Source organism: Leptonotus elevatus, chromosome 6, assembly GCF_054856555.1.
Source record: "Leptonotus elevatus isolate MCC_2025b chromosome 6, RoL_Lele_1.0, whole genome shotgun sequence".
NCBI lineage: Eukaryota > Metazoa > Chordata > Actinopteri > Syngnathiformes > Syngnathidae > Leptonotus > Leptonotus elevatus.
Window position 1 is genome coordinate 24,939,243 of NC_141244.1, and position 25,679 is coordinate 24,964,921.

A 25,679-nucleotide genomic window follows, 5' to 3' on the forward strand; every position below is an offset into this window, starting at 1 on the left:
CTTGGGTTGGATTCCGCCGTTGCAAACTAACTAATGCTAAATATTAAGCAGAATATCGTATTTAGACCAGTGGGGCTGCATAGAACATATTATTGTAAAAAAAAAAAAAAAATGGGGTTGACTTCCCTATTTAATAAAGGTCCGATATTTGCTCTTTTTAAGATCAGCAAAAATCCAGCAAATTCACAACATAAGACAAAGATAATGACGTTAGTTAACACACCCTATATGATCACAGGTGGCGATTTTATTTTAATTTGCAATATGGAATGTATTCTTTTTTCGAGCCGTTACTCGAAATAATACGAAAGAATGAGTTGAAGATTGTCGCCGAGCCTAATGCAGCCGTTTTTTTTTGTCCTCCAGCATGGCGGGAGAGATGCCCGACACGGTGCTCATCAAAGACAACCAGCTGAAGGTGCTGAAGGTGGACGAAACCATCAACACCACTTTTGTCTGCGAGGTGAAGAACCGCGTGGGGATCGGCAAGAACCAGGTCACGGCCTATGTCAGAGGTCAGTCACATTTACAGGCAAACGCGAAGGGGAAATAGAATGGATGAGGTTCGCCTGGCTCGTCCCCCCGCGGGCAATTATTGCAATTGTAGATAAGGATGCAAAAGTTGTTGATGTTGTGATTCCGAGCAGTTTGTTTCGTCATCCTCGATTCAGCAATACTACACTTGTGGTGTCGTAATACAGTTGCGAGTCAAAGAAGCAATCACACGCATACACACACTTGCTGTAACGTACTGAAAGGTTACAAGGCCCAGCTGCTCTGTCCGTGGTGTGTGCGTGTGCGTGTGCGTGTGTGTGTGTGTGTCACCTCTCCTCCTGTGTCCTACTTTGAATTGACGCACCCTCCTTGGCGAGCGCTCCATCACAAACGGCGTTTTCCTCCCTTTAAAACGCTGAACGTTCCCCCTCGCCAACTCTTTGCCTTTGCACTCTTTGTTCTTTTTTTTTTTTTTACGAGCCACCAAACTGAACCCCGTGAACGTCATGATCAAAAAAAATTTAATTTAATTAAATGGTCGCTGCTCCGTACGTTCTTGGCCGTCTGTGATTACAAGAGAGACTCGCGTCAGGCAAATGAGCAGCGTTTATTAGCGGCGAGGACGCGAATCGTCGGTAGACGGAAATGAAAATGAGCGTCTCGTGGACTTCAAACGCTCCCCTGTGCGCGTACCTGCTCCATTAGTCCTTCCCTTGTTCAGAATTACCACTTTTGTGTCAAATGAATGGCTTCTTGTTGCAAAACCAGGCAATGGAGTGCAGATTCAGTCACTTATGCAAACATTCTTAGGGATTAAAAAGTGTTTTGTGTGTTTTTTTCCCCCCCCCCCCTCAATGCAGCTGTAATATGCATCAAAGAAAAACTGAGAAGTTTTTTTTTTTGGGGGGGGGGGGGGCGCATAAGACAGCACCACACTCTTGATTGTATGGCATGGGTTGACGTTCCCTCACTATATAAAAACTTGACCATCTTTGCTCAGATCACTGGTTAGTTATTATTAGCAGACACATTTGCATCTTCCCTGGATGCCAAAGTGTAATAATGTGATGATGTGATTAAAAAAAAAAGTATATATTTGTGGGGACGGATGACTAATTTGTAATTGGTACAAATTGTAATTTACAATGAACAAAATGGCCTGCAGTCCACGAGGTGTTTCATGGTCCAAATACAAATGGCTCTGAATTTGAATAGAAAAACGTCCTGTTTCTGTCACTGAAGTGCATCATGAAACACTGTCATCTAGTGGCAGAAAATTACCTAAACACAAACACACTTACACTTTTTTTTCCTTACCGTTTAATATATCTTTCTAACTACAAATAACTTAATGATTACTAAAGTATCAATAAAGTACATAAGATACAATCACATTTGCATTTTGTAACCATATTTGTCCACTTGTGTTAACAAGACTATGCAAATCTCGAACAAAACTATTTTATTGTACATTTAGCGCAGATGTAGCATGCGATTAATTTGTGATTAATCACCAATTAACTATGGAAATCATGCCTTCATGTGCACGTGTGTTATGCAGTTTGACATGGGAATTTTCTTTTGAATCAGGCCTGAAACTCTTTATTTAGAACTTTAGCACTTTGAGATCATGTTGATGAAAAGTGCATTAGATATTGAATAAATTATTATTATCACTATTATTATTATTATTATTAAATTAATTCTAAATTGCATTAAAAAGCATTAAATTAGATTTTTTTTGTTACCTGCAGAAACTCTGTATCTCAAGAGCTTGTTTTGTTTCTTATGATTTTGAAGCCTTATTGTGCTTGATTATTATTATTATTATTTTTACATGATTCTCTGTAGTCTGTCAACTTTAGAATACATTTGCGTTATAGAATACATTTCCAGGGACCGCTGATCCTCAAGCGTTTTAATTGTAACATCACACCTACAGTATAACCTCCACATCCTTTCGACACTACTTAACAGGAAGTTATTTTCATCTGGCATGGGGGGGAAGGTGGCAGTGGGGGGTGCGGGTGGCGGTGGGGGCGTGTATTTATCCCTCAAATGGCGGATCCATGCTTCCCTTTGGTGGCAACATCACAAGAGCCATCCTTGTGCTTGCCTCGTTGCCCTCCTTATTTCGTTCTTTCCCGTTCTCTCTCGCATTCCCTCGGCTCCCAATATGGTGCCACAGCATGCGTCACCCTTCCTGTGGGACCCTTCTGTTCTGTCGAGCCAAGTGCGGGTCGTCCCGTGTCGCACAAGCCATCACGACCGCCTCCCGCTGCGGTTTTACAGGCGAGGGGCAAAAAAAAGGAAAAAAAAAAAAAAGTCAAATTCCAGGCAGGGCAGGCAAGCAGGGAGGAAGATTGAAGCTTTTTATGGACTAAGAAGTCAGGGGAGTGTGCAGCAGGATGAATCAGTGCCAGCGCGCAATCCAGCGAAGGCACGAGGATGATGGTGAGAGAGGGCGTGCGAGCGAGCGAGCGAGCGAGGATGCTGAAGGCATTTCAAAGTCCCACGGGAGTCTTGTGCCACTGCGTCCGATCTGCAGAGCTATCTGTGGTTATATAGCGTGTGTCTGTCTTGTCTGCAAGCCTCTCGGAGCGGAGCAGTCACCCTTTGCCGCTTGAGCTGCTGGTTTGCTTTCCTCGCCATTTTCGCGTCCACTCCCCTCGCCATCCTATTTTTAGAAATATATATTATCCCCATGTTTGGCTTTCTAACTATTTTTTTTTCTCCCCGCTTGTCTGTGGTTAAACTTGAGGCGGTTTCACCGTCTCTCGGGGTCCGTCACCTCCTTCCCGCTTTGTGTCTTATGAGAAGTGTTGGTTTTGAATTTGAAAAGAACGATTGTGAGATGACTACGCATGAGCGTGCAATCAAAGCTGCGGACACTGTTGGGGCGTGACATTAAGTGGCGACGTAGGCGAGCGGTCGGGCGTGATGATCATCAGTCGGCGTTTTCACCCGAGTTGACTTGGAATGCAACTAACAAAAAGGTGTAAAACCGACAAGTTGATTTTTATATTCCTTGTATTACATAATGGAATATGGGCAGGAATACTGTTTAGGGCCCTGCCGATTAGGGCCCTTCACGCCAAGGTTATTTTAGTTAACGCAAACTAACAAAAAAAAAAGAAAAGAAAAAAAAATGCTATGAATATAGCAAAAATGTCCTACGTTTTAGTCTTTGGTATTTAATTTTAATACATGAGCCTTTGGGGATGATTTTAAAGACGTTTGAAATGTGTCACACAGAAGTGATGTCATATAGCAACAGCCAATAGGAAAGCACCTTCAGACGACGTCGCTCCTGGGCGACAAATTTTCCTGCTTGACTTTTGGCCCCAATGGCTTGCCTCGCCTGCTTTTTCATTTAACTCAGTCCAAATGCAAATAATACAAAATGGGGGGGAAAAAAAGCCCGAAAACTAATACTGAAACTAACTAAAAATAAGCTAAAATTATGCATTTTTTAAATAACTAAGACCACCCTGAAAACGAATTGAAACTAACTAAAAAGAAAAAAAAAACTCAAAATGAAAATGAAAACTCCAAAACCATAATAACCCTGCTTCAAACATCGGTGAAAATAATTGGCCAACATCAGGGATTTGGCCGATTTTATTTTCACCTTTTACGAAATCTACTGTACCAATTTACAGCAGTTGTTCACACTGATCAGAAATCTATACCATAACCTTGTATCCCTTTGGCCAAATATCAGAATTACATTTAGCTAAAAAAAAAATAATCAAAAAATCCATATGGGTCAGTCCCTCTTGCTTTCTTTACACGCATGTATGTGAAGCGCAGACGCTGCGCTAACATGCTAGCTGGAACTGGAGACGGACGCCGGGTGACTCATCAAAACCTGTGGATGCTAGCGTGCAGGCAAACGTGGCTAAGGGGGGTCCGCCAGGCGTGAAACGGCGAGCACCTGCTCGATATCTGCTCCCCCATCCCCCCCCCCCCCAACCTCGCCCTTGCATCCCGCAGCTGCGTGACACGCACACGAGCTCACACACGGCGCGCTTGTGTGGCCGTTCGCCTCCGTGTCCTCCTCCTTGTGCCGCGCACCTGCAGGCAGGCAGGCTGGCACAGAAATATCCCACCTTCTCTCGCTTGTTTGCTGACGCTTGCGAGTTCTCATCCTCCTTATCTGGAGCAGGTTGTCTTTCAGCCTCCGCGAGTCTGCCTCTGATCCCCCCTCCCCCATCAATGTTTGCTCCTTCCCACTGCTATCTCTAACACACCACAACCGGTCCGTAATCACAGCTTAGTGGTCCTCCATCCCTCTGCTGGTCCCCGAAGGTTGTTCGTGCTCCTCCGTCCGTCCTCCGCCAGTGACTCAAAAAAAGTGAACGTGACCTCATCTGAATCTCTCACATCGTCCGAGGGGCTTCCGGCTGCTCCGGAAATAGACGTCCTCTCGATTCGATGCTCACGAGTCCTCCCGAGTTAAAGGGCAAAATGCGGCCGGAGCGTCTTCCTCCTCCGGGCGGGTTCTGGTCCGACCCCGTGGGCGAGTGTGCGTCTCCGACCATGCGAGACTTAGCCAGAGAAACAGGTCCGATGGAGCCAAGTGTGCCCGCGGAGTCAAACTGGCCCGCCGCAATTAGCGCACATGCACACGAGAGGACCTTGTTCGATAACTTAACATGCTTGACAGCGAACGTTTGCCAGCTATGCCGGAGGTGAAGCCCGGCACGGTGGTGCGCTCCTTTTTTTGGAACGCTACAGCCGAGGTTTCTTCCACGCCATCGCTCGAATTACTTTCGGTCACTTGAAGCTTCTGATCGCACTGGACGTGGCTTCAGAAGAAGCTTGCTGCTTTTTGGCTTCTGCACGTTGCTGTTTATATTTGCTGTCGAAAATGTTGGGTTTTTTACATTTATAAAAAGTGGTCTGATCTGACCGGGTCGTCTCGGGTGTTTTCCGCACTAGATCGAAGATTCTGTCCACATGCTGGTCAAGTCAAACTTAACTCATTTGCTTCCAAAAACATATAAATACGATCCCAAAGACATATTTATAAAATTTTTATGTTTTTTTTTTATGCTAGAGCATACAGAAGGCTTTGATGCAGCCTCTCAACTGCAAAGAACGGCTTGAAGAAATGATAGTTATTACACAAACGGCCAGAAGGTAGCAGCAGAGCAAAGGAGACAAACCAGGGCCATGTTGAAAAAAACAATTACTCACAATTCTAAATAGATTTGTGAATAATGATGAAACTTGGCATATTCTAATTTTAATTAATTAGAAATATACTTTTTTTCCTGATGAAAGAAGAGACTCTAATCTTTCTTTTGGTAGGTTCCATGTTTTTATAGCAATAGAACACAATATTCTGTGGGCCAGGAGCAAAGGGGGTTGCTTCAGTGAAAATGGCTGGGGAAAAAATCTGCCCTTCTTTGCATGGTTTGAGCGCTCACGGCCAACGAGGCACTCTAAAATGGCCATGCGAAGGACTATTAGCAGGGAAGACACATTTTCAGGTTAATGGCATAGCTAGCTAGCTAAATGCATGATTGTGCCGGAAAACTGCTGATTTGAAGTAGAGATAGACTGATATGTTTTTTTCAGGGCCGATACTGATTCTGCTCATTAGTAGTCAAGGGGGGGTGGGGGGGTGTAATCGATATTTGGAGCCGCTATTCATTTTCAATAAAAGGGGAAAACAATATTAGTATCACAATTGTTAAAAATAAAAATTCTGCATCTTTTATTATATAAAGTTAACTGAAAATTTCAATAGTGTTTCCTTGACGTAAGGCTGCTCGATTATGAAGAAAATATTAATCACGATTAATTTGGTAATAATTGAAATCATCATTTTTTGGGTACAAAACAAGAAAATGTTTAAACGTAAAAAATTGAAACGCTATAATTATGCAAGTTCCTTTTGGACCAAACAAGATTTATTAAATGAAGTCATTAAAAAAGAATAAAAAATTGCTCTGAAAATTGCTATTAATAATCTTTTATTTTTGTTTACGATTATGACGATTTTGTAATTGTAGAGTGTAATAATTGTAATTTAATTTGCGATTAATTGCTCAGCCTTACCCAGACATTAACAGTTTTAAATTGATCGGCCCTCAAATTTTTCAAAAAGGCTGATACCGGTAATTGATAAAATACAGAATATTGACACCGACCTGGTTGATAAATCGGTCTACCCCTAATTTAAAGGCACTCGTTCAAGTTCTTATATAGCCTCACCTGTTTTAGCCACACCCCTTAAGATCTTTAAACATGACCTGGAAACATAATTGTGTGCTGTTAATCGAACGAAACTTTTGTGTCTTACATACACCTTTTTGGACCAATTGAAGCAGGAAAGCATGACACCGAAGGGTTCACATCTGTTTTCTGCCAGGCGCACGCACGCGTTTTCTCTCCAACCCGCCTCCTCGCCCTCGTTAACACTGCTTAGAAATGTCCTCGTGGTCCAAGCCACAGCTTGCGTTTGGAGGATGTCCCCTCTCCCTAACCCACTTATTTTAATACTATCGCCGCCTTGTTAGAAGGTGTCCGCAGCGCGCCTGCACGGGGAGCCTCTGAAGACTCCATTACACGGCGTTGTTAAATGTTTAAAGTGTTGTCTCAGGAAGACAACATCCACTCAAGGATTTGCAACAAGACTTGAGGGAGGGAGGGAGGGAGGTAAGACAGGGAAGGGGGGGGGGGGCTGGTTCGTAGCGCTGACAAGAGCCACACGCTGAAAACTTGAAATGCAGCCAGAACACTGCGCTTAAGTTTTGGCATTGAGAATAAAAATTGGCGTTCTAGATTGTATTGACTGGAAACAAATACTGGCAGCGAACACGATTGCATTAAAAAAATGAAATAGTAAAATTTTATGTTACCACATATTTCTCTTCTATGTAGTTTTCAATGTCTGTCCTTCATATTAATTTTATCACATTGATGATACATTATTCATACGCAAGTGTCAGCTATCGTACTTGACTAATAAAGACGACACAAAAATGTACTTCACTTAATAAAAAACTGGACTAAAATCTATGGACATTTTAGTTCATGAACAAAAACGAGACAAAAATTATATGATTTTGTAAAATCTTGTCTGCAACATGCCAAACATGGGACAGACGGGAGGTGGATTCACGGTGAAAGGTTTAAAAAAAAAAAAAAAAAAAAATTATAACGTAACATTATTCCAACGGCTATAATGTTCATCCAACCGCTAACTAATGCTGGCTAACTTACTAGCTCGTATACTGTAATTGTGTGCGAAGTTGCTTTTCATCAAAAAGATGAGAGAAAACTTGATGTGAAATAGTTTTAGATCCAAAATGTTCAACATTATCTGCTGACAAAAAAATATACGGGGTCAAATGATTGTCTTTACTAAAACTAGATTAAAACGTTGACAGTTTATGTTGACTAAAAATAAAATGATGTTTTCTTGGACTAAAATAAAGAGTAAAATGCGAGATTCATAGTTGACTAACGACGGATTCAATAAAAACGGGATGAGTTTGACTAAATAACTCAATAAAAACTAACAAGCCGGTTTGGAAAATAGGCTAAAACGGAGACTAAATGATGAAAAATGGCCGGGTCAAAGGTTAACGGCTCCACCAAAGAGAGAACATGAACCCCTCGAACTAACCTAGCTAAGGAACTCGCTAACCAATTAACTAGAGGAATTGAGCCAGGGTTGATATTTGACATTTGACTCCTTCTCCATCGAAGTGAAGTGAATTCCCGTCACGTTGCATTGCAGCAGCGTTCCTCGGAGCCTGAGGTGATAATGCATTTCTCGTGTTTTTTTTTCCCCGAGCGGACGCCGAGGGGATAACCCTCGCTTTTGTGTGTGTGTGTGTGTGAATCGCTATGTTTAGCGCTGCCGGGAGGAATAATAGATTGGGCGGGGCGGCGGCATTTGTTTGGGAAAGGGGGCAAGCGTGACTATTAAAAGACATGTACATAACTTTGCTTATCCTCTCCCGCTGTTGCTGCAATATTTTGCTCCACAGTCTCCCATTTATTGCAGTGCCCAAGTTTCCTCTTGGATAGAATGTGTCCATTTTCGACGGATGTAAAGTTGAGTGAACTTGAGTCATGATGCACGGGGAACTCTTTTCCAACATGATGTAAAGTTGACACTTAATCGGAGAGTGTTTTTCTGTCGGCGCTGCTGTTTTGGTTAGCAACAGATAGTTGCCTAGTCAACTGGCAAGCAACCGTGACATTGTGGGGTACTCGTGAGTCGTTCTCTCAATTGCAAGGTGCCATATTGACTCCACACGGGAATTAATCTTAGAGACAGCTCCGGTTGGTGCTGTTTTTTTGGTTAGCAACTGAAAGGACCTAATGAGTTGCTTAGTGAACCACAGGCGGGAAGAGAGGGCGATTTGGAAAGCCGGAGCGAATATTGAAATAAACGTAAGATATAGCCACATGACATGATTAATTTTCTTCCCGGGGCTTACGTGGAGAGCCGAGAGCGAGGAGACGTAACATGACAGAAACGCGGGCGTAAATTAAAGATGGCAGGGAAAATGGGTTTAGAGGAGACATCTGCTCGAGTGCGAGCAGAGATGGAGAAAATGGGATGCGCGGGAGCGGAGAGAGGCTCCCGTTAAGAGGGTCGAGCGCAGGTGTCGGACGGCGGCGGGCGTAGCAATTTGTTTCTTGAAAGTAATCGACGTTACAAGAATAATTCGGTCCTGGCATTCATCAGCGGGGCTTGTGTGGCGTTGCATCACAAAAAGGGGGGGATGACAACAAGCTGCTCGTTTCCGTCAAATGTTTCAACAGCGCCGGCTGGTTAATCCTCTGCAGTGTCTGCAGCAAAAGCCAAAGCCGGAGCAACAGAGGGAAGGGTGATGAACTTTATAGCAAAGGGGTTTTGATCAATTTGGCAACTGGGAATATGTTTGAAACGTGTCGCCCCGAGTTATTTGCTTTTCATTGTGTAGCCGTAATCTCACAGACGACGACGACGACGACGACGACGAAGAGGCGGGCGGCTCTTTTGTCTGTTATTCTGAAAAGGGAAGACTGTGTTCTGTCATCTGATGTGTTGCTAAGAACATGCCGTATTTGACACTTTGCACCATATCCTAATACACGGAATGATTAACAATGACTTTTCTTGCTGTCAAAAGCTCAGGAGGAAGGTTATAGTTTGATGAGGCTGTCACGTTGCACGGCAGCATGGGAGTTTAAAAAAAAAAAAATATATTAATTTTTTGGCATGAACAACTGTCATTAATTTGTACACTTTGAGAAAAATAAAATAAAAAAAAATAATAATAATTTGTACACTGAGTTAAATAATGTCCAGATTTGACTTTCAATTCAAATGAGGACTTTCGCTGGTCTTGCATTCCTTTGCTAGCCCATATTAGATGAGTCTACCAGCCAGGGAGATGTTATATTTATAGGGTGAACCCATTGTTAAAAACCTCCATTAAAACGGGATGAAAGCTGAATATTTCATTTTTATCCACAGTGTTATGGAGCTAACAAAAAAATGAGAAGGAAAAAATGGCATGTGACAGTGTACTTGACGTGGCATTAGCTCGCTAAGCTATATAAGGTTAGCCTTTTAGTCACGATAGATTCTTATACGGGGAAGTTTTCTTCTCTTTGTGTCAATTCACACAAAAAAAACCCCTCCTGATTATTTTCTTTCATATCTGCTTGCTAAGCTAACCCCTCATCAAGTTAGCAAACTAGCCATGTACAGTATGTTTTACGGTGAATTTATCTTTAAACAACCAACAAGTCTCAATAGTTTTCTTCTCTTTAAAAGTGAATCAAGTTTTCTCATTGAAAAACTCAGGATTACTTTGTATCGTATTGGCTCGCTAACTCTCATGAAGTTAGCAAACTAGCCATGTACAGTAAGTCATGTGGTTAATTTATCTTTTAAAAAAATGAAGTATGCATATTTTGTTCATATTTTAAGTTGTAAGCTGACATGATCTTGTGGACAATACCTCACTATTCCATACCAGGTTAGCCTACTAGCCACGTAGCTTATTGTGTAATGTTAATTTAAAACAACCACAATTAATCATGATTGATTAAAAGCTATTTGTTCATTCTAAGTCTTATCGAGCTTTAAAAAAAATAAAAAAAATAATAAAAAGCACTAAATCAGCCTTACTCGCCACATAGCTGATGTTATATTTATAGGGTGAATTCATTGTTAACCAACCGTCATTAATGATGCATGACAGAAAGCGGTTATGTTTTATTGTTATGAATGTATTCGGTCTTGTCAAGTAACATTACCTTGTCTAGAATTTGTGGAACTGAATTAGCTTCCTCGTCATGATGTTACATGTCATGATGTTATATTAATAAGGTGGATTCATTTTTTTAAATCTGCGCCATTAATAATAAAGGACAGATAGCATGCCATAAGTATGAATATTTTAGTACCATGCTCTCGTTGAGATAACATGAGATTACGTAGCAATAGCCTATCTTGCTAGCCGATGTTGGATTAGCCAACAAATAAACGACTGCTCAGCCAGTTGTAGTCAGGAACTTTACAAGATAACCTTGTTTGTAATGTCGTTCTGCATATTAGCTATTTAAAGTGAATAAGTCATTCAAAACACATCTTTAGGGTTCAGTTGGATTGCTTCTTGCATTTTTGATGCATCATATAACCCATTTGGTTTGGATGACATTTTGAATGTGTTGGTTGCCTCACAGTAAAGTAAACCCAGACAGGCCGGGGTCAGGGGTCAGGGGTCAGCGCCCACTGATGACCGCGAGCGGACAATGGTCGCAGGGTTGCATGCCGGGCATCTGGCCGGCTTCCCAAAAAGCACCTAGAGCCCTGAACCCTTGGCGCACGAAAGCCCGGCGCCTGTGCCAAACCTCGGCGCCGCTGTGCTGTGATTCCGGCGGTGGCTTTTCTAGCCTGCTAGCACACTCCAGTAAATCTCCTTCTTTATTGTGCCAATTGAAGCGCGTCTGTGGTGCCAGATATTGCTAAACGCACAGCAGCGGATGCTCGCTCGCATCTCCTGACCTAAATCATCCAGCGTGCTGACGGCGAGCTGAAGATTACGGCGCGGCTCTAACTGTTGACTTCTGCTCCGGCAAAAGCGCCGCCAGTTAAAGGAAACTGTACCTGCTCAGCAGGGTTTAACGAGCATGTTCAGATTGCGCGTGCTTGCTCGTCGGTCGGGCGCATTCGTCAATGGCGAACCACTGCGAGGGCTGTTTATGTGTACGTTAAATTCATCTGTTAAGCAGTCAGTTAATAATGCCCAACTAGTTTGGGCTGGGTTTAAAAAATGGAATCATCCATATCCAATCGATTATTATTATTATTTTTTTAAGCGTGATATCAGTTCATGAAATCATTATTTTAATCTATTTTTTCCCCCATAAATTTAACAACAAAATACAATTTAAAGGGCATTTTATTGTATCTTACTGTTTTTCTTGACATTTACTGTTTACGTGAATTTAAAAGTAGTTTCTTACATTATTCAAGAATTGATGTTCCATAATTAATTAATTTGCTCCCAAAACGTATAAATACGTTCTATTTTAAATATTATCAGTGTCCCAAAAACATATATATAAATTTGTTATGTCTTTTTTTTTTTTTTGCTAGAGCATACAGTAGGCTTTGATGCAACCTCTAAACTGAAGGTCGGTTAAAACAATAGTAGTTATTACAAACGGCCAGCAGGTGGCAGCAGAGTATAAGAGATCAACCAGGGCTATGTTGAAAAAAGCTCCTTTGCCCACAGTTTTTAACAGATTTGTGATTAATGATGAAACTTAGCTATATTCTCATGCTAATTGCTGCAAAACAGATACAAATATACTTTTTTTTCCTGATGAAAGAAGAGACTCTAATCTTTCATTTGTTAGGTTCCACATTTTTATAGCAATAGACCACAATATTCTGTGAGCCTTGCTAATTAAATCAGTCCAAATCCAGGGAGCGAAGGAGGTTGCTTCAGTGAAAATGGCTGAGAGTGAATGCGTTGATCAATATTGGATTGAACTAAGTGAATCAAATTGAATCGGAAAAATCGAAATTGAACTGAACCCTTGTGAATCGAATCGATTGGAAGGAAATTTTAATCAATACCCAGCCCTACTAGCAAGGGATATGAAATACGAAGATACCTGGGTTAGCTTAGCTAGCATCCGGTACCGCGCAAGCAGATGGATTTAAAATTGATCCAAAAGAAGACGTTGGGTTCTATCCGGTGTACGGCAAGAGATCCTGGAGGTTCAAGTAAGTTATTATAAACAAAAAAGCAAAAACTTTCCGTGGATTGACGCGCTCGCGTTGTATGTTTGAAAAATATGTGAATATGAGGCTTGGTAAAGCGCTTTGGACAACTTGTGGTGTAGTTTCTGCAAAACTACAATTAGCAACCCATTTGAGTTGATTCTGGTTCATTGAGTCTTGGTTTTGGCAGTTTCACATTTGATCTGAGAGACTTTATTCGTGTTTTGGTAGATGCTGCTGTTTTCCTTAGCGCCCGCGTAAAAAATTGCGTTGATACGATTTGTGGTAATTCGGGACTTGTTTTTATGATCGTAAATAGGGAAGTGACTTATTTGAGTGAAGTGGCTGACGTCCTCGGTGACAAACTGCGGCTCGCCGTCTTTTCCAAGGAAGGTCACAGTTTGAGTAAATATGCTAATTTAATGGCTTCACTTTTGTTTTTTTACACAATTCAAGTTGACGCCGAGGCTGGCTGTTGCCTGCATTTTTCCAACGCGCTGTTTAGTCTTTTTGCTGTCAAACATCCTTTCTTTCTTTTTTTTCTTTTTTTTTTTTAAAGTATTGCGCCGCACACGGGAGAGGAAAGTTTGAGTTGCGAGAGAGTGAACGCAGTATACGGCTGACGAGTCACACGGGAGCTCTGATTTAGCCGCCGCCGCCGCCGCCGCCGCTTCTTCGTCTTCTCTGCAGTGCTCACGCGCTGCAAGAAATACTGCCGAGTGAATGTCAGCGTCCTCGCCTGTTGGGATTCCAAAACAAGTCCAAGTAGAATTTAAGAGGCTTCTCTATGTGATTCCACCAATCAAATGGACACTGGTGTTGAGAGGGGGGAGGGGGAGCGGGAGGAGGGGGGGGGGGTTGTCGTGCCTTTCCTTCATGCCTTCCAGGAGGCCCTGTCATTCCGCTGCATCACTCTGTCACTCACTCACCCTCTTCCTTCACCTCCTCTTCTCCTTCTTCATCTAATTCCTGCCCTCCACTGCTCCATTCATCATGATCAACCCCCGCATGGCCTCCACCTGTTCCGCTCACACACACACACACACACATATGACTCTTTCCCCAAAGAGTGTGCATGGCCTGAAACAATCCCCCCCCCCCCCTATCGCCACCTGCACTTTGTGATTTGTGGCCAGCAGCAGCCTTGGACACAAGCTTAGAAGGTTAAAGGTCAAAGCGTCTGAGACCTTTTTGTGTGTGACGTGCTGGTGGGAATGGGGACACGAGCAGCAACGGGGAAATGTCAACGTAGCGAGGGGCTACCTGGATGCACGCCACTTCACCTTCTCCGGCTTGAAGGCGCACAAAATACTCAATTAGTCCGAGAAGCCGTCTGACCGAGTTGAGAGTTCAGTGTCGATACGTTGCCGTATTGAAAACAGAATAAGTCATATTTTGTAAAATGCTGTGTTCCTTAGGTAGTTTGAGATTTTGTGTTTTTAAAGGGGAAGTACCCCCCAAATAATATGTTAATGTGACCTCACTAGTCCAAACCTGACATTCTGATTAATATTGCATTTGTGGAATATGAGTTAAGTAGCAAAATCCAACACTTGTCATCAATATCAGATGGCGGCCATTTTGCCCTTGCTCTCGAGTCGTGTTCATTTCGTCAACGAAAACTCAATAAAAATATTTTCGTCAATGCACATTTTTCACCAAATGAAAAACGAGACTAAAACCTTCATTAATAAACGATAAATGAATTAATGAATTCGGCTTATGGCCACGCCGCCACCCTGAGAACGCCCAATCTCGGAAGCTAAGCGGGGTCGGGCCTGGTTAGTACTTGGATGGGAGACCGCCTGGGTGCTGTGCGTACCCCGAAGCCAGCTGGGCAGCAGGATGGGCTTCAGCACCCCCGCGACCCTTGTGAGGAATAAGCGGTTAAGAAAATGGATGGATGAATTGATTAATTAATTAATAAACTGCGACTAAATCAGTCTGCATTTCCCTCGACTAATAACAAGAAGATACAAATGTAGCTCAATTAATGGAATGAATTAATAACAACTGGACTAAAATCCATGGGCATTTTAAATAACGAACAAAGACGAGATGAACATTATGATTTTGTAAAATCCTGTCTCTGTAACATTAAACCAACAGCTACAACGTTCCAACAATAACGCTAATTCGACTGCTAATTAATGCTAGCTAATTTACTAGCTTGTAGCATGGAGTCATTGCCACTTGTTGATATGCTGCAATTGTGTGTGTGAAGTTGTTTTTCATCAAAAAGATGAGAGAAAATTTTATGTGAAGTAGTTTTAGATTAGATGTTAAACGTTTAATATTATCTGCCGACAAAAACAATGTGAAAGGGTAAAATGATTGTCCTGACTAAAACTAGACTAAAAGGTTTTGGTTGACATTTTTTGTTGACTAAAACTAGACAAATAAAAAAAATTCTTGGACTAAAATAAAAACTAAAGTGCTTGACTTATAGTTGACTAATAGGTGACTAAATAAAAATGGGATGAGCTTGACTTAACTATGATTAAAAACTAACAAAACTGAGTCCTGAACAAGTGGCAAAATGGCCGCCTTCTGATTTTGATAAAAACTGCTACATTTTGCTGCTTAATTCGTATTCCACAAATATAATATTAATCAGAATGTCTTATTTAGACCAGTGAGGTCACATATAAGATATTCTTGTCAAATGTTTAAGGTTGACTTCCCCTACACACTACAACGACACATCAGGAAGTTGACAGTAACAGTACATGGACATCTCCCGACCCCTTCCTCCATCAGTCGTCCTCTTCCTTTCCTCCTTCCGCTCTTGGTCTCGGATGACTTTCCTCCCTCGGCACAATTCACACTCTTCTTCTTCTTCTTCCCTTTTCTCTCCCGCCCTTCCTCCTCCTCCTCCCCCTCCCACAGAGCCTTCAGTGAACCCGTCCAACGTCGGCGTGGTGGCGGGAGCTGTGATCGGCTCGCTGCTGGCTCTGCTCTTGGTGGGCGCCCTGGTGGCCGTGCTGGTGACCCGCAGCCGGCGCCAGCAGCAGGGCTACCGGGCCAACGGCGGCAGCGACTTGAAGGCGCGCATATTCGGCGGCGGCAAGAAGGCCAGCAAGAACGGCACGGGCGGCGGCGTGGGCGGCGGCGTGGGCGGCGGCGGCGTGGGCAACAACAACGGCCCCATCTACGTGTACGACGACGGCTCGTCCCACCAGGGGGAGAAGAACAACCACGGGCCCCTCACCATCGGCGGGCGGCCCGAGGTGGTCGCCGGCACGCCCACCGCCCAGGACATCCTGCTCAGTAGCGAGCTGGACGACGCCGAGAGGAGGAAGTTCGACGAGCTGGAGGAAGAGGAGCGGTACGACCACTTCTCGGGCGGCGGCCCCATCCTGCAGCTGCGCCCGCCCAACGAGCAGGACGATATGATCGGAGACTACCTGGACGACGACATGGAGTCCCAGCGCGACGGCTCCGTCATCTCTCGGACTGCCGTTTACGTATAAAGCCGAAAGGGGAGCCGGAAGGGGGAGGAGGAAGCGTCCAGGAAGGGAAAAAATGTTATTTTCCATATATGCTATTATTAATCACAGTGTAGCCCCAATACTGACCGAAGGAGGACATTGTCGGAATCTTGCGAGTGGAGTTATTGCTGTTTATTGACAAAATAGGAGCAGAAGATTCACTCTCATGCGCAGTTGTCATACAGTCCGCACGCCTTTTCGGGTCTCCTGTGCAAAACCGTTTTTGTTTTGTTTTGGTGATCCGTCACGCGGGTGGTTTCGTTGCTCATGATGGTGTCTGAAGGCGCGTGGTTGCGAGAGGATTTGTTTGCTGACGTCTGTTGTCTTTGTTTTTTTTTTCTCTTTACCGTCAAACCTCCAAATCACTTCCGCGTAGTCTCCCGCCGTCGGCTTGATTGATTTAAACTGAAAAGTAGGTCTGTGGCCAAGGCGGAATTGGTACCGAGGGCCAAGAGAATGACTACAGAGGGTTGTCACCTTTTGATTCTGTGGGGTTTTTTAAGTAGCGTTTTTATTTTATTGGGAAATCTACTACAAGGTAGGAATGGGCCAGTTACCGGATTCAAGCTTATAGCAACTTTAAAAAGTCACCGTTTCAGAAACTAAAACTTTCCATAAACCGTCAGAGTTTTTAATTTTTTATTTTTTGTTGTCGTCGTTGGAAATGATTAATGATATGACTCCTCCCATTCATAGTACAAGCAAGATTGATGCATACAACTTTTCCCCTTTTGGGATTTTTTTTTACCACAGCTTAGTAGAGGAAGGCTACACAAAACGTTCTTACAGAGATTGGCTGACAGAGGCAAAACCTCCGACACGATACCATCAAAAATGAAAGGAACGTTTGCTATGAGAGTTAGCATGTTTACAACTGGTGAAATAGAGAGACGATAGATCGAGGCCAAGCACTAGCTAACAATGTTAGCTAGCCATGTTAGCCTAACATTGCTATCGGTTTCTAACAATGTTAGATAGCCATGATGCTATCAGGCTTCTAACTATGTTAGCTAGCCATGTTAGCCTAACATTGCTATCGGTTTCTAACAATGTTAGATAGCCATGATGCTATCAGGCTTCTAACTTTGTTAGCTAGCCATGTTAGCCTAACATTGCTATCGGTTTCTAACAATGTTAGATAGCCATGATGCTATCAGGCTTCTAACTATGTTAGCCAGCCATGTTTTACCAACAGTTTGTTAGCCTAACATTGCTATCGTCTGTTTCCGCTCTGGCATTACTTCACAAAGCAGAGAAGAGCCGAGAAATTCAGCAGCTACTCATTTCCAGAGACATACTTTTACTGTTGCACTAAATTTAAATTTTACGTAGAAAAATTCTGTTTTTCTTTTAATATTTACTTGTGTATGCAGAACTTGTTCAGTTAGAGATAAGTGATTTACCCAAACATTTCATAATAATAATAATAATATAATTTTAATAGGAGTCTTTCTCATCAGAATCTGATATCGGGCCGTTCCTACTAAAGGGAGTCCTCAGCTTAGGACGGCATTGACGTTGTTTTAAGTTTATGAACGTCACACAAAACAAACTAGCTTATGCAGCAGAGGCCGTACTTGCTGTCTGTAATCGGATTGTTTGTTATTCATGGCCAGGAAGAGTCCTTCCATACAATTTCTACAGTTCTTATCCTCATGGTCGCGATATATAACCCAACCAGTTTTAGCTAGCTATCCAAATATTTACTGTAATTATAACTGCGCTACTGCATGAGCCGAGCTGAGAAGTGAGGTTCCGACCCACTGCAGTTGAAAGTGAAAATGAAAAACTCTGAACCATCCAGTCGTTGGAAGTCGTCAGCACATTGCCGCTCACTTACAAGATCACCAAGTTCAACTTTTTATGATGGAGTGCTTCTTTTTGTCCCGCCAAGGCTGCCCCACTTTGTCACTGTCAAAGCTGAAAGTGAGCCAAACACAACCAAGGTAGCGTGTGGAACAGCTGAGCCTTTATTCCAAGTCCCGATACCGCCACATGACATGTTGGTCGCATCGCGCATCTGTCTGTCCATTCGCATAAATGCCTGACATAGTCTTGGCGGGGGATTTGAGCTTCACAGCCACGGGTCTTCATGCGCTGTAAGAACCAAAGCGCTTTTTGGGTTTGAAACGCTGACCCGGTGTTCACATGCAAAATTCATCATGCCAGGCGCCGGCAGCTAAAAGGTAGACGGTAAACAAGAGAGTGACAGTTGTGAGGTGCAGCCGAGCTGACAGGGTCAAGGGGACGTGGGGGAGGGACGGAAGGGGGAGTCTGCGGGACGGCGGCGGCAAACGTCTCGTCACGAGCGCTCCTGACAAGAGGAAGTTGATTGTTAATGAAGCGTGAAGTTGCCGGCGAGCTAGCATTGTTAGAAGCCTGATGATAGCAACTTGGCTGTCTAATGTTTGGCTATCTAACATTGTTAGAAACTGATAGTCATGTTAGGCTAACATGGCTAGCTAACATGGCTAGAAAACCGATGATAGCAACATGGCTATCTAACATTGTTAGAAACTGATAGTCATGTTAGGCTAACATGGCTAGAAAACCGATGATAGCAACATGGCTATCTAACATTGTTAGAAACTGATAGCAATGTTAGGCTAACATGGCTAGCTAACATGGCTAGAAAACCGATGATAGCAACATGGCTATCAAACATTGTTAGAAACTGATAGTAATGTTAGGCTAACATGGCTAGCTAACATGGCTAGAAAACCGATGATAGCAACATGGCTATCTAACATTGTTAGAAACTGATAGCAATGTTAGGCTAACATGGCTAGCTAACATGGCTAGAAAACCGATGATAGCAACATGACTATTTAACATTGTTAAAAACTGATAGCAATGTTAGGCTAACATGACTAGCTAACATTGTTAGAAGCCTGATGCAAGTGTTTTGGGCGCTCTGATTTAAAGCAGGGCAGTGTAAGATGAATATGCCGAGATCAGGGCCACTTTTTTTTTTCTTTTTCTCTCCAAATGTGTCAAACAGCCCACTTCGGCTATTCTGGCCTGATATGGCAGCACTGACGAATCCACCGTTGGCGAGCGGCGGCCTTCCTCCGCCGCCTTTTGGCCGCTTGACGGATGGCGCGAGGCATCGGTGCATTAGCATCTATAGATTTTCCTGGGAGATCATGCAATATTTTTCTCCATTAGCGGATGCCGTTAAGTGTGCAGAATTGATTGGGGGACATAAAAGCTTTTGCCTGGGCCGGCGGAGTTCTATTGACTAACAGGCAACACGCGACGAAATGGCCCTTTATGATGCAGCTCCGGGTCTGATTGTCTCCTGACTGTTAATTCATCTTGCTAACGAGCCACCCGAGGCCCCCTCGGCCGCTACGTCCGCCGTCGCCGTTTAGTCACCCGTATCAGCATGATCATGAATTTTTCTGACCTTCTGATCGTCTGCTTTTCTTCCGCTGCTGGTAAATTGCCGTGCGAGGCTCAGCGGAGTCCTGAAGCACGACTGCCGGTCGGCAGGTCAAACGCTGGCTAAAGCGCCGCCCAAGGCAGCGGTGACTGTACTCGGGCTTTTAACCTTGAATTACGGTGGGAGAGCTCGTGTCCGCGGACGGCGTTCTGCCTTGCGGACTGCTAACCTTCTTGAAGGCAGAGAGGAGACGGGAAGGGCTGAATAAGCTCTGCCCGTTTTCCTCTGTTCCTTCATGGGCGAGCAGAGCAGCTAACGGCAGCTAACGGAAGCGGTGGCTTCTTCCATCTTTATATAATAATAAATGAATAGAATAATAAACAATCCAATGATAAACAAAGTATGGCGGTAACTTGAGCGTGCCTTATTGTACTGCGTGATGACGTATTCTTACATCGCTGCGCTAGCTCGTTTGTTATAACCTTGACATTTTGTCTCGAACTAGGGCTGGGTGTCGATTATAATTTCCTCAATCGATTTGATTTCGATTCACAAGAGTTCAGTTTGATTTGATTTTGATTTTTTTTTCCCCCCGATTTGATCCACTTCAGTTCAATCCGATATTGATTACTTATGGAACATCAATTCTTCTTAAATGTCAAGGACATGATAAAAACTAAAAGCAAAAAATATAAAATTCCAAAGTAAATTTTGCAGAGGCAGTATCGGGTCAAATGATTTAGTTTATTCGTGAAAGTAAGACGTGTTACACAAACATCGGCAAGGATGATGAAAATATTTTCATAATTCTAATTTAATAATGGTCAATATAAACAGAAAATATTCTGAATTGTCTTAAAGTGCAATAAGTCAACTCTTATTTTTTCTTTTTTTAATGTAAGAAAATACTTTTAAATTCACGTGAACAGTAAATTTCAAGAAAACGGTAAGATACAAAACCATTTTGACTTTAACATTTTTATTTTCTTAACCCATTTGCTCCCAAAAACTTATAATTACATTCTATTTGAAATGTTTTAAGTGTCCCAAAGACGTATTCATACATTTTAAATTTTTTTTTATGTTGGTGCATACAAAAGCCTTTGATGCAGCCTCTCAACTGCAAAGAATGGTTAAAGAAATTGTAGTTATTACACAAAGGAGATCAACCAGGCCATGTTAAACAAAAAAAACTCAATTACTCACAATTCTAAATAGATTTGTGAATAATGATGAAACTTAGCTATATTCTAATGCTAATTGCTGCAAAACGAAAACTGATAGAAATAAAAGTTTTTTTCCTGACGAAAGAAAAGACTTGACTCTTTCTTTTGGTAGGTTCCATGTTTTTATAGACAGCAAAAGAACACAAAATTCTAAAATCAGTCAAAATCTAGTAAGACAGCCGGGAGCGAAGGGGGTTGCTTCAGTGAAAATAGCTGCGAGTGAATGAGTTAAGAAATTATGGGGAAAAAATATTTAAATAATTGATTCATGGTTTTATGAATTGATATCGAGCTCGAAAAGGAAAATTGATTGAATATCAATTAGATTTTTTTAGCCCAGCCCTACTACGAACCTTGTGAACTGAGGACTTCCTGTTTTGTAGCACAAAAACAGTTGTTAGACATCAGACGGGGGAGACAAAACTATCTGCCTGTGACACTTTTGAGCTGTGACCTTATGATTTCCCATCGGCGACCAATCGGAAGACAGCCTCAACATTCACACGCCATTCAGTCAGTTTCACCACAACAGGTTACGCAACGCAGGCAACCTAGCAACCGGGAATGCAACAAATCGCCGCAGCCACTGAAAAGTAAAAAAGAAAAAGAAAAATCAAGATGTTATTTTTGCACTTGTGTGTGTGTGTCACTGCTACAAAGAGATATGTGCGTGTAACATTTCGTGTTTCGGGATGAAAATGGCAACATTTGTTGGGGGGGGGTCCAAACGCTAAAAAAAAACTATGTACATTTTTTGGTGTTGAGATGTCTGTGTATACTATAAATGTAAGCATCTTTATTTTTTATTGTGGAAAAAAAAATAATGTGGATATTTATGACAATGTAAATATCAGCTTGGTGGAGCGTGTGTGGCGCGATGTAAAGGAAGAAGTCATTGTGAATGTACATTTTTACACAGCATGGCAGCTTTTGTTGTTTGCGGAATTTATGCGCCTATCGCCTTTTTTTCCCCCATTTTTTTTTTTTTTTTTTTCTAAATTGGGCAATTCAAAAGCACACCATTATTTTTGCACAATTGGCTCTCCGGGGTAGGCACCATGCACACACACACACACGAGTCATAATTTATCAACTCGTGTCGTGAGGTGTGTGTGTGTGTGTGTAAAGTTTTGCGATCAAGTAAGAAAGGGTCTGTTTCCATCCAACTTTAATCACTGTGCAGGAAAAAAAAAAACAATTGTAAAAGCAAACTTGTTGATTTTTACCTGGCGCGCTGTCGACGGCGAGAAACATTCGCCCACTCGCGAACGGCCCGCAGCCGCTCTCATTATGCTCCACTCCCACAGTCAAACTGCGCTCGAGACGCCTCGTACCTGCCATCGCCTGACACCGGCCCACACACACTGTCTACAAACATCCAAAAAAACAAACAAACTTCTTCTTCCTTCTCTTTTGCTCGGTGGTTGTGTCAAGACGTGTACTCCGTAGCCGCTGGTTTGGAAAGAGTTCGATTTGTGTCCCGCGCTTCACACTTCGCTTCCCATCACCCGAGTAATCCGACCCTTGGCCGAATTATTGTAGAAGCCTGCGCGCACTTTTTCACCTGTGCTCTTTTTTTTGTGGGGATGCGGTGGTTTGTCCACTTTGCTGTTCTTAGACTTTGGAATTACAGCTTTTGGCGTTTCATCAAGTGGCTGCTTCCTGCAGAGGTGGCAAATCCAGGTCCAGAAAGTAAAAACCCTGCCACAGTTTGGCTTTAGCCCCTGATGCTAGCTAGCTAGTGCCCTAAATGGTGAACAAGCACAATGGGAGCTAGCTAGCTAGCTAGCTAGCACCAGCGGTGGCAAATCCATGTCCAGAAAGTAAAAACCCTACCACAGTTTGGCTTTAGCCCCTGATGCTAGCTAGTTAGCTCCCTAAAGGGTGAATGAGCACCATGGGGGCTAGCTAGCTAGCACCAGAGGTGGCAAATCCAGGTCCAGAAAGTAAAAACCCTGCCACAGTTTGGCCTTAGCCCCTAATGCTAGCTGGCTAGCTCCCTAAATAATGAACAAGCACCATGGGAGCTAGCTGGCTAGCTCCCTAAATAATGAACAAGCACCATGGGAGCTAGCTAGCTAGCACACAGTTTGGCTTTAGCCCCTGACGCTAGCTAGCTAGCTCCCTAAATAGTGAGCAAGCGCCATGGGAGCTAGCTAGCTAGCACCTGGGGTTAAAGCCAAACTGGGGCAGGGTTTTTACTTTCTGGACCTGAATTTGCCACCTCTGGTACACACATACCAATTTTTGTCATCTTCATAGATTTTTAGACGAGGAAATAAAATCGGTGCACTCAAGATGGACAAGTATCTTGTTGTAGTACCAAGACTAACCTGTGAGAGGCAGCATAGCGCCACAAGGCATCCTGAAAATACAGACAATTAGTAGTAGAGAAAATAGAAGCTAGGCTAACTGTAGGGTTGCTAACTACATTGTTCAGTTTTGTTGTTTGGATCAACTTGTCGTAAATATGGAACAGGTTTAATATTTTTGATTGCTGGTCCAAACTGTTTTGGGAAAAATGCTTTTAACACACTTTACCACAGGACACTCGTTCAGCAGAAGGTGTTAAACATATTGCTCCAAATTGGCCTGGTTATTCTTACGCCTGTTTACCACTTTTCGAATAATGGCCTCAACTGTTTATTCGAGCCAATTGGGAAGGAAAAAAAAATCACTTTCAGCGCACCCCATGCAAACAGGATAATCGACCAGAATATTTCAGAAAAATCCGACAATCGGGCCTTTGCTGACTTTGATCAGAGGGGAGCAAAATGAGTCAAATGTGGCTTGAATTATCGTGTTGCACAGGTAAAAAAAAAAAAGGTGACTTTTGTCACTGCAATCAACATGCAAGGTCGTCACCCGCCGCCAGCCTCATCTACCATCACGCCTTACAAAATGCTTCTCGAAGAATCCATACTAGAATATTTGCCTACGCTACAGACATTTATAATATTGTAATAAGAACGTAACGAAATATCTTGATTCAGACGTAGCCGCGGCTCCTTACAACAAGCGGCTCAAATCCTGTCGCATCGAAAGTGGACAAGGGCAGGAAAATGAACTCCCGTTTTGCCAACCGGGCTCCGTGTTACATTAGCCAAGAGTGCTAATATCGTGTGCTATATTTACAGTATAATGCCATAGGAACCGATGAGATCGACAACAACAGTACAATGCATCATGATATTGATATTTTGTCCCGCCCTTAGTAGGTACTTAGCCTGGTTTGCAAGCGAGTCCGCAAGCTAACTCGTCTGCCGCACATGAAATCGATATGACGTCGATACTGGACTGACGGATATAATTATATGATAAATTACAATATTGATATTTTGTCGCACCCATTAGCTGCTAGTAACCCTCATGCCGTTAATGGAGTCAATATTTGATGATATATTGTGAGCAATAGCGACACAAGCACCACCGCGAATATTGACGTTTTAGCCCACTCTTCATGAATGCTAACTTAGCCCAGTTAGCGAGCGTCACAACAAACAACTCTTCTGACATATGGAATTGATATTTGATCGATGTTAGCATTTTGTCCCGCCACTCGTGGATGCTAGATTAGCCTGGTTAGCAAGCGAGCGACTTTTTTTTTCCCCCCCCCCGCTAGCATCTTCCTGTTTTGGTCCGTTTTCCTGCTCTTGTCGGTGCTTTCGTTGCTATTGTCGGATTCATCTGTTGAAGTAAAATGCTTTATTAATTTTTTGGTGTTCACACATCATATTGAATTTTTGTTTTCCATTTTCTGCAAACATCTGATGACTACAAAGCCTTAACATCCTCCATCTCTCCCATGAACAAACAAATCATTCCTGTGTAAATAATATAAATATATAAATATGTAGCAGAGGAGAGGAAGAAAAAAAAAATGAAGTACTAATTTATGGTGTCACGTTTTGTGTATTGCTCAGTGACGGCAACGCATGAAGGATTTATTTTCATTTGCTGTTCTTCTGCAGTGCTTTATAATTTAAACAGTTTTCCTTTTGCGAGTGCTTTATTCTCGACTGCCGCGCTGTGATTGCTGCCAAAACGCTGGCAAATGTGCTTCGTCGTCTATACAATTTGAATTGTACACGCGCAGCATTTACTCCGAAATGTGCTTTTTATCGACTGCTCTGTGGAACGTGTTTTTCTTTCTTTCTCCTGTTCGCACCCCCCTTTTTTTTTTTTTTACTTTGATTTTTTTTTTTTTTTAAATATTGATTTTCAAGCAGCAGATAAATGAGGGAAAAACAAACAGGTGCATTAGACTGGTGCCCGCTGCTATTGTCACGTCTTTATTTTTTCGTACTTTGTTGTTGTTATTATTAAAGACTTGTTGATTTTTGACGTTTCAGAGCCTGATGTTTCTCTTTTTACCGCTGGGCCAATGAGGAGACGTGTTGCTCATTGATTCTCTTTGATTCAAGTTATAGATGAATTGATGCGTGTATGATGCAGGCTGTCTTGAGTTTAAAGTCCACTTTAAGAAAAAAAAGAAAAAAAAAAAAAAAAAGAAGCCTGCCTCAAATAGAAGCTTCCTTGGCGTTTGTGTCTTTGCCCATAAGCATGCACAACATGCACTTAACGAAAAAACTAAATGTCTCCCTCAAATTAACATCTCTTTTGTGCGTCCGACGTCCACTTACAAAAGGACGCTTCGCTAGTGCACGTGTCTTTACCGATCCATGGTCACGTCATTCACTTGATTTAGGAGTCAACGCCTCCCTCAAATAGACATCTCCTCTCGGGCCTGTGTGTCTTAATCACCCGGCTTTTAAAAACAAAAGCCTCTCTCAAATAAACGTCAAGTCGTCAGTGAATGTCTCGTC

The 25,679-nt window shown here is 42.7% G+C and overlaps 1 protein-coding gene across 3 annotated transcripts in view; it reads left to right on the forward strand.

Moving 5' to 3' along the window:
- LOC147172939 (poliovirus receptor homolog) overlaps positions 1 to 25,679 on the forward strand; it is a 135,338-nt gene that overhangs the window by 65,729 nt on the left and 43,930 nt on the right. The window contains exons 6-8 of one of the 3 annotated variants that reach the window (XR_015095320.1): positions 367 to 515; positions 15,641 to 17,156; positions 18,776 to 25,201. Coding sequence is in view for 2 of the 3 variants with exons in the window: in XM_086077731.1 (XP_085933857.1) it covers positions 367 to 515; positions 15,641 to 16,224 (733 nt within the window). In the remaining variant the exon portion in view is untranslated. Of the gene's footprint in view, positions 1 to 366; positions 516 to 15,640; positions 17,198 to 18,775; positions 25,202 to 25,679 lie in introns of those variants that run through there. The other 2 variants (XM_086077731.1, XM_086077733.1) reach the window with 2 other exon arrangements.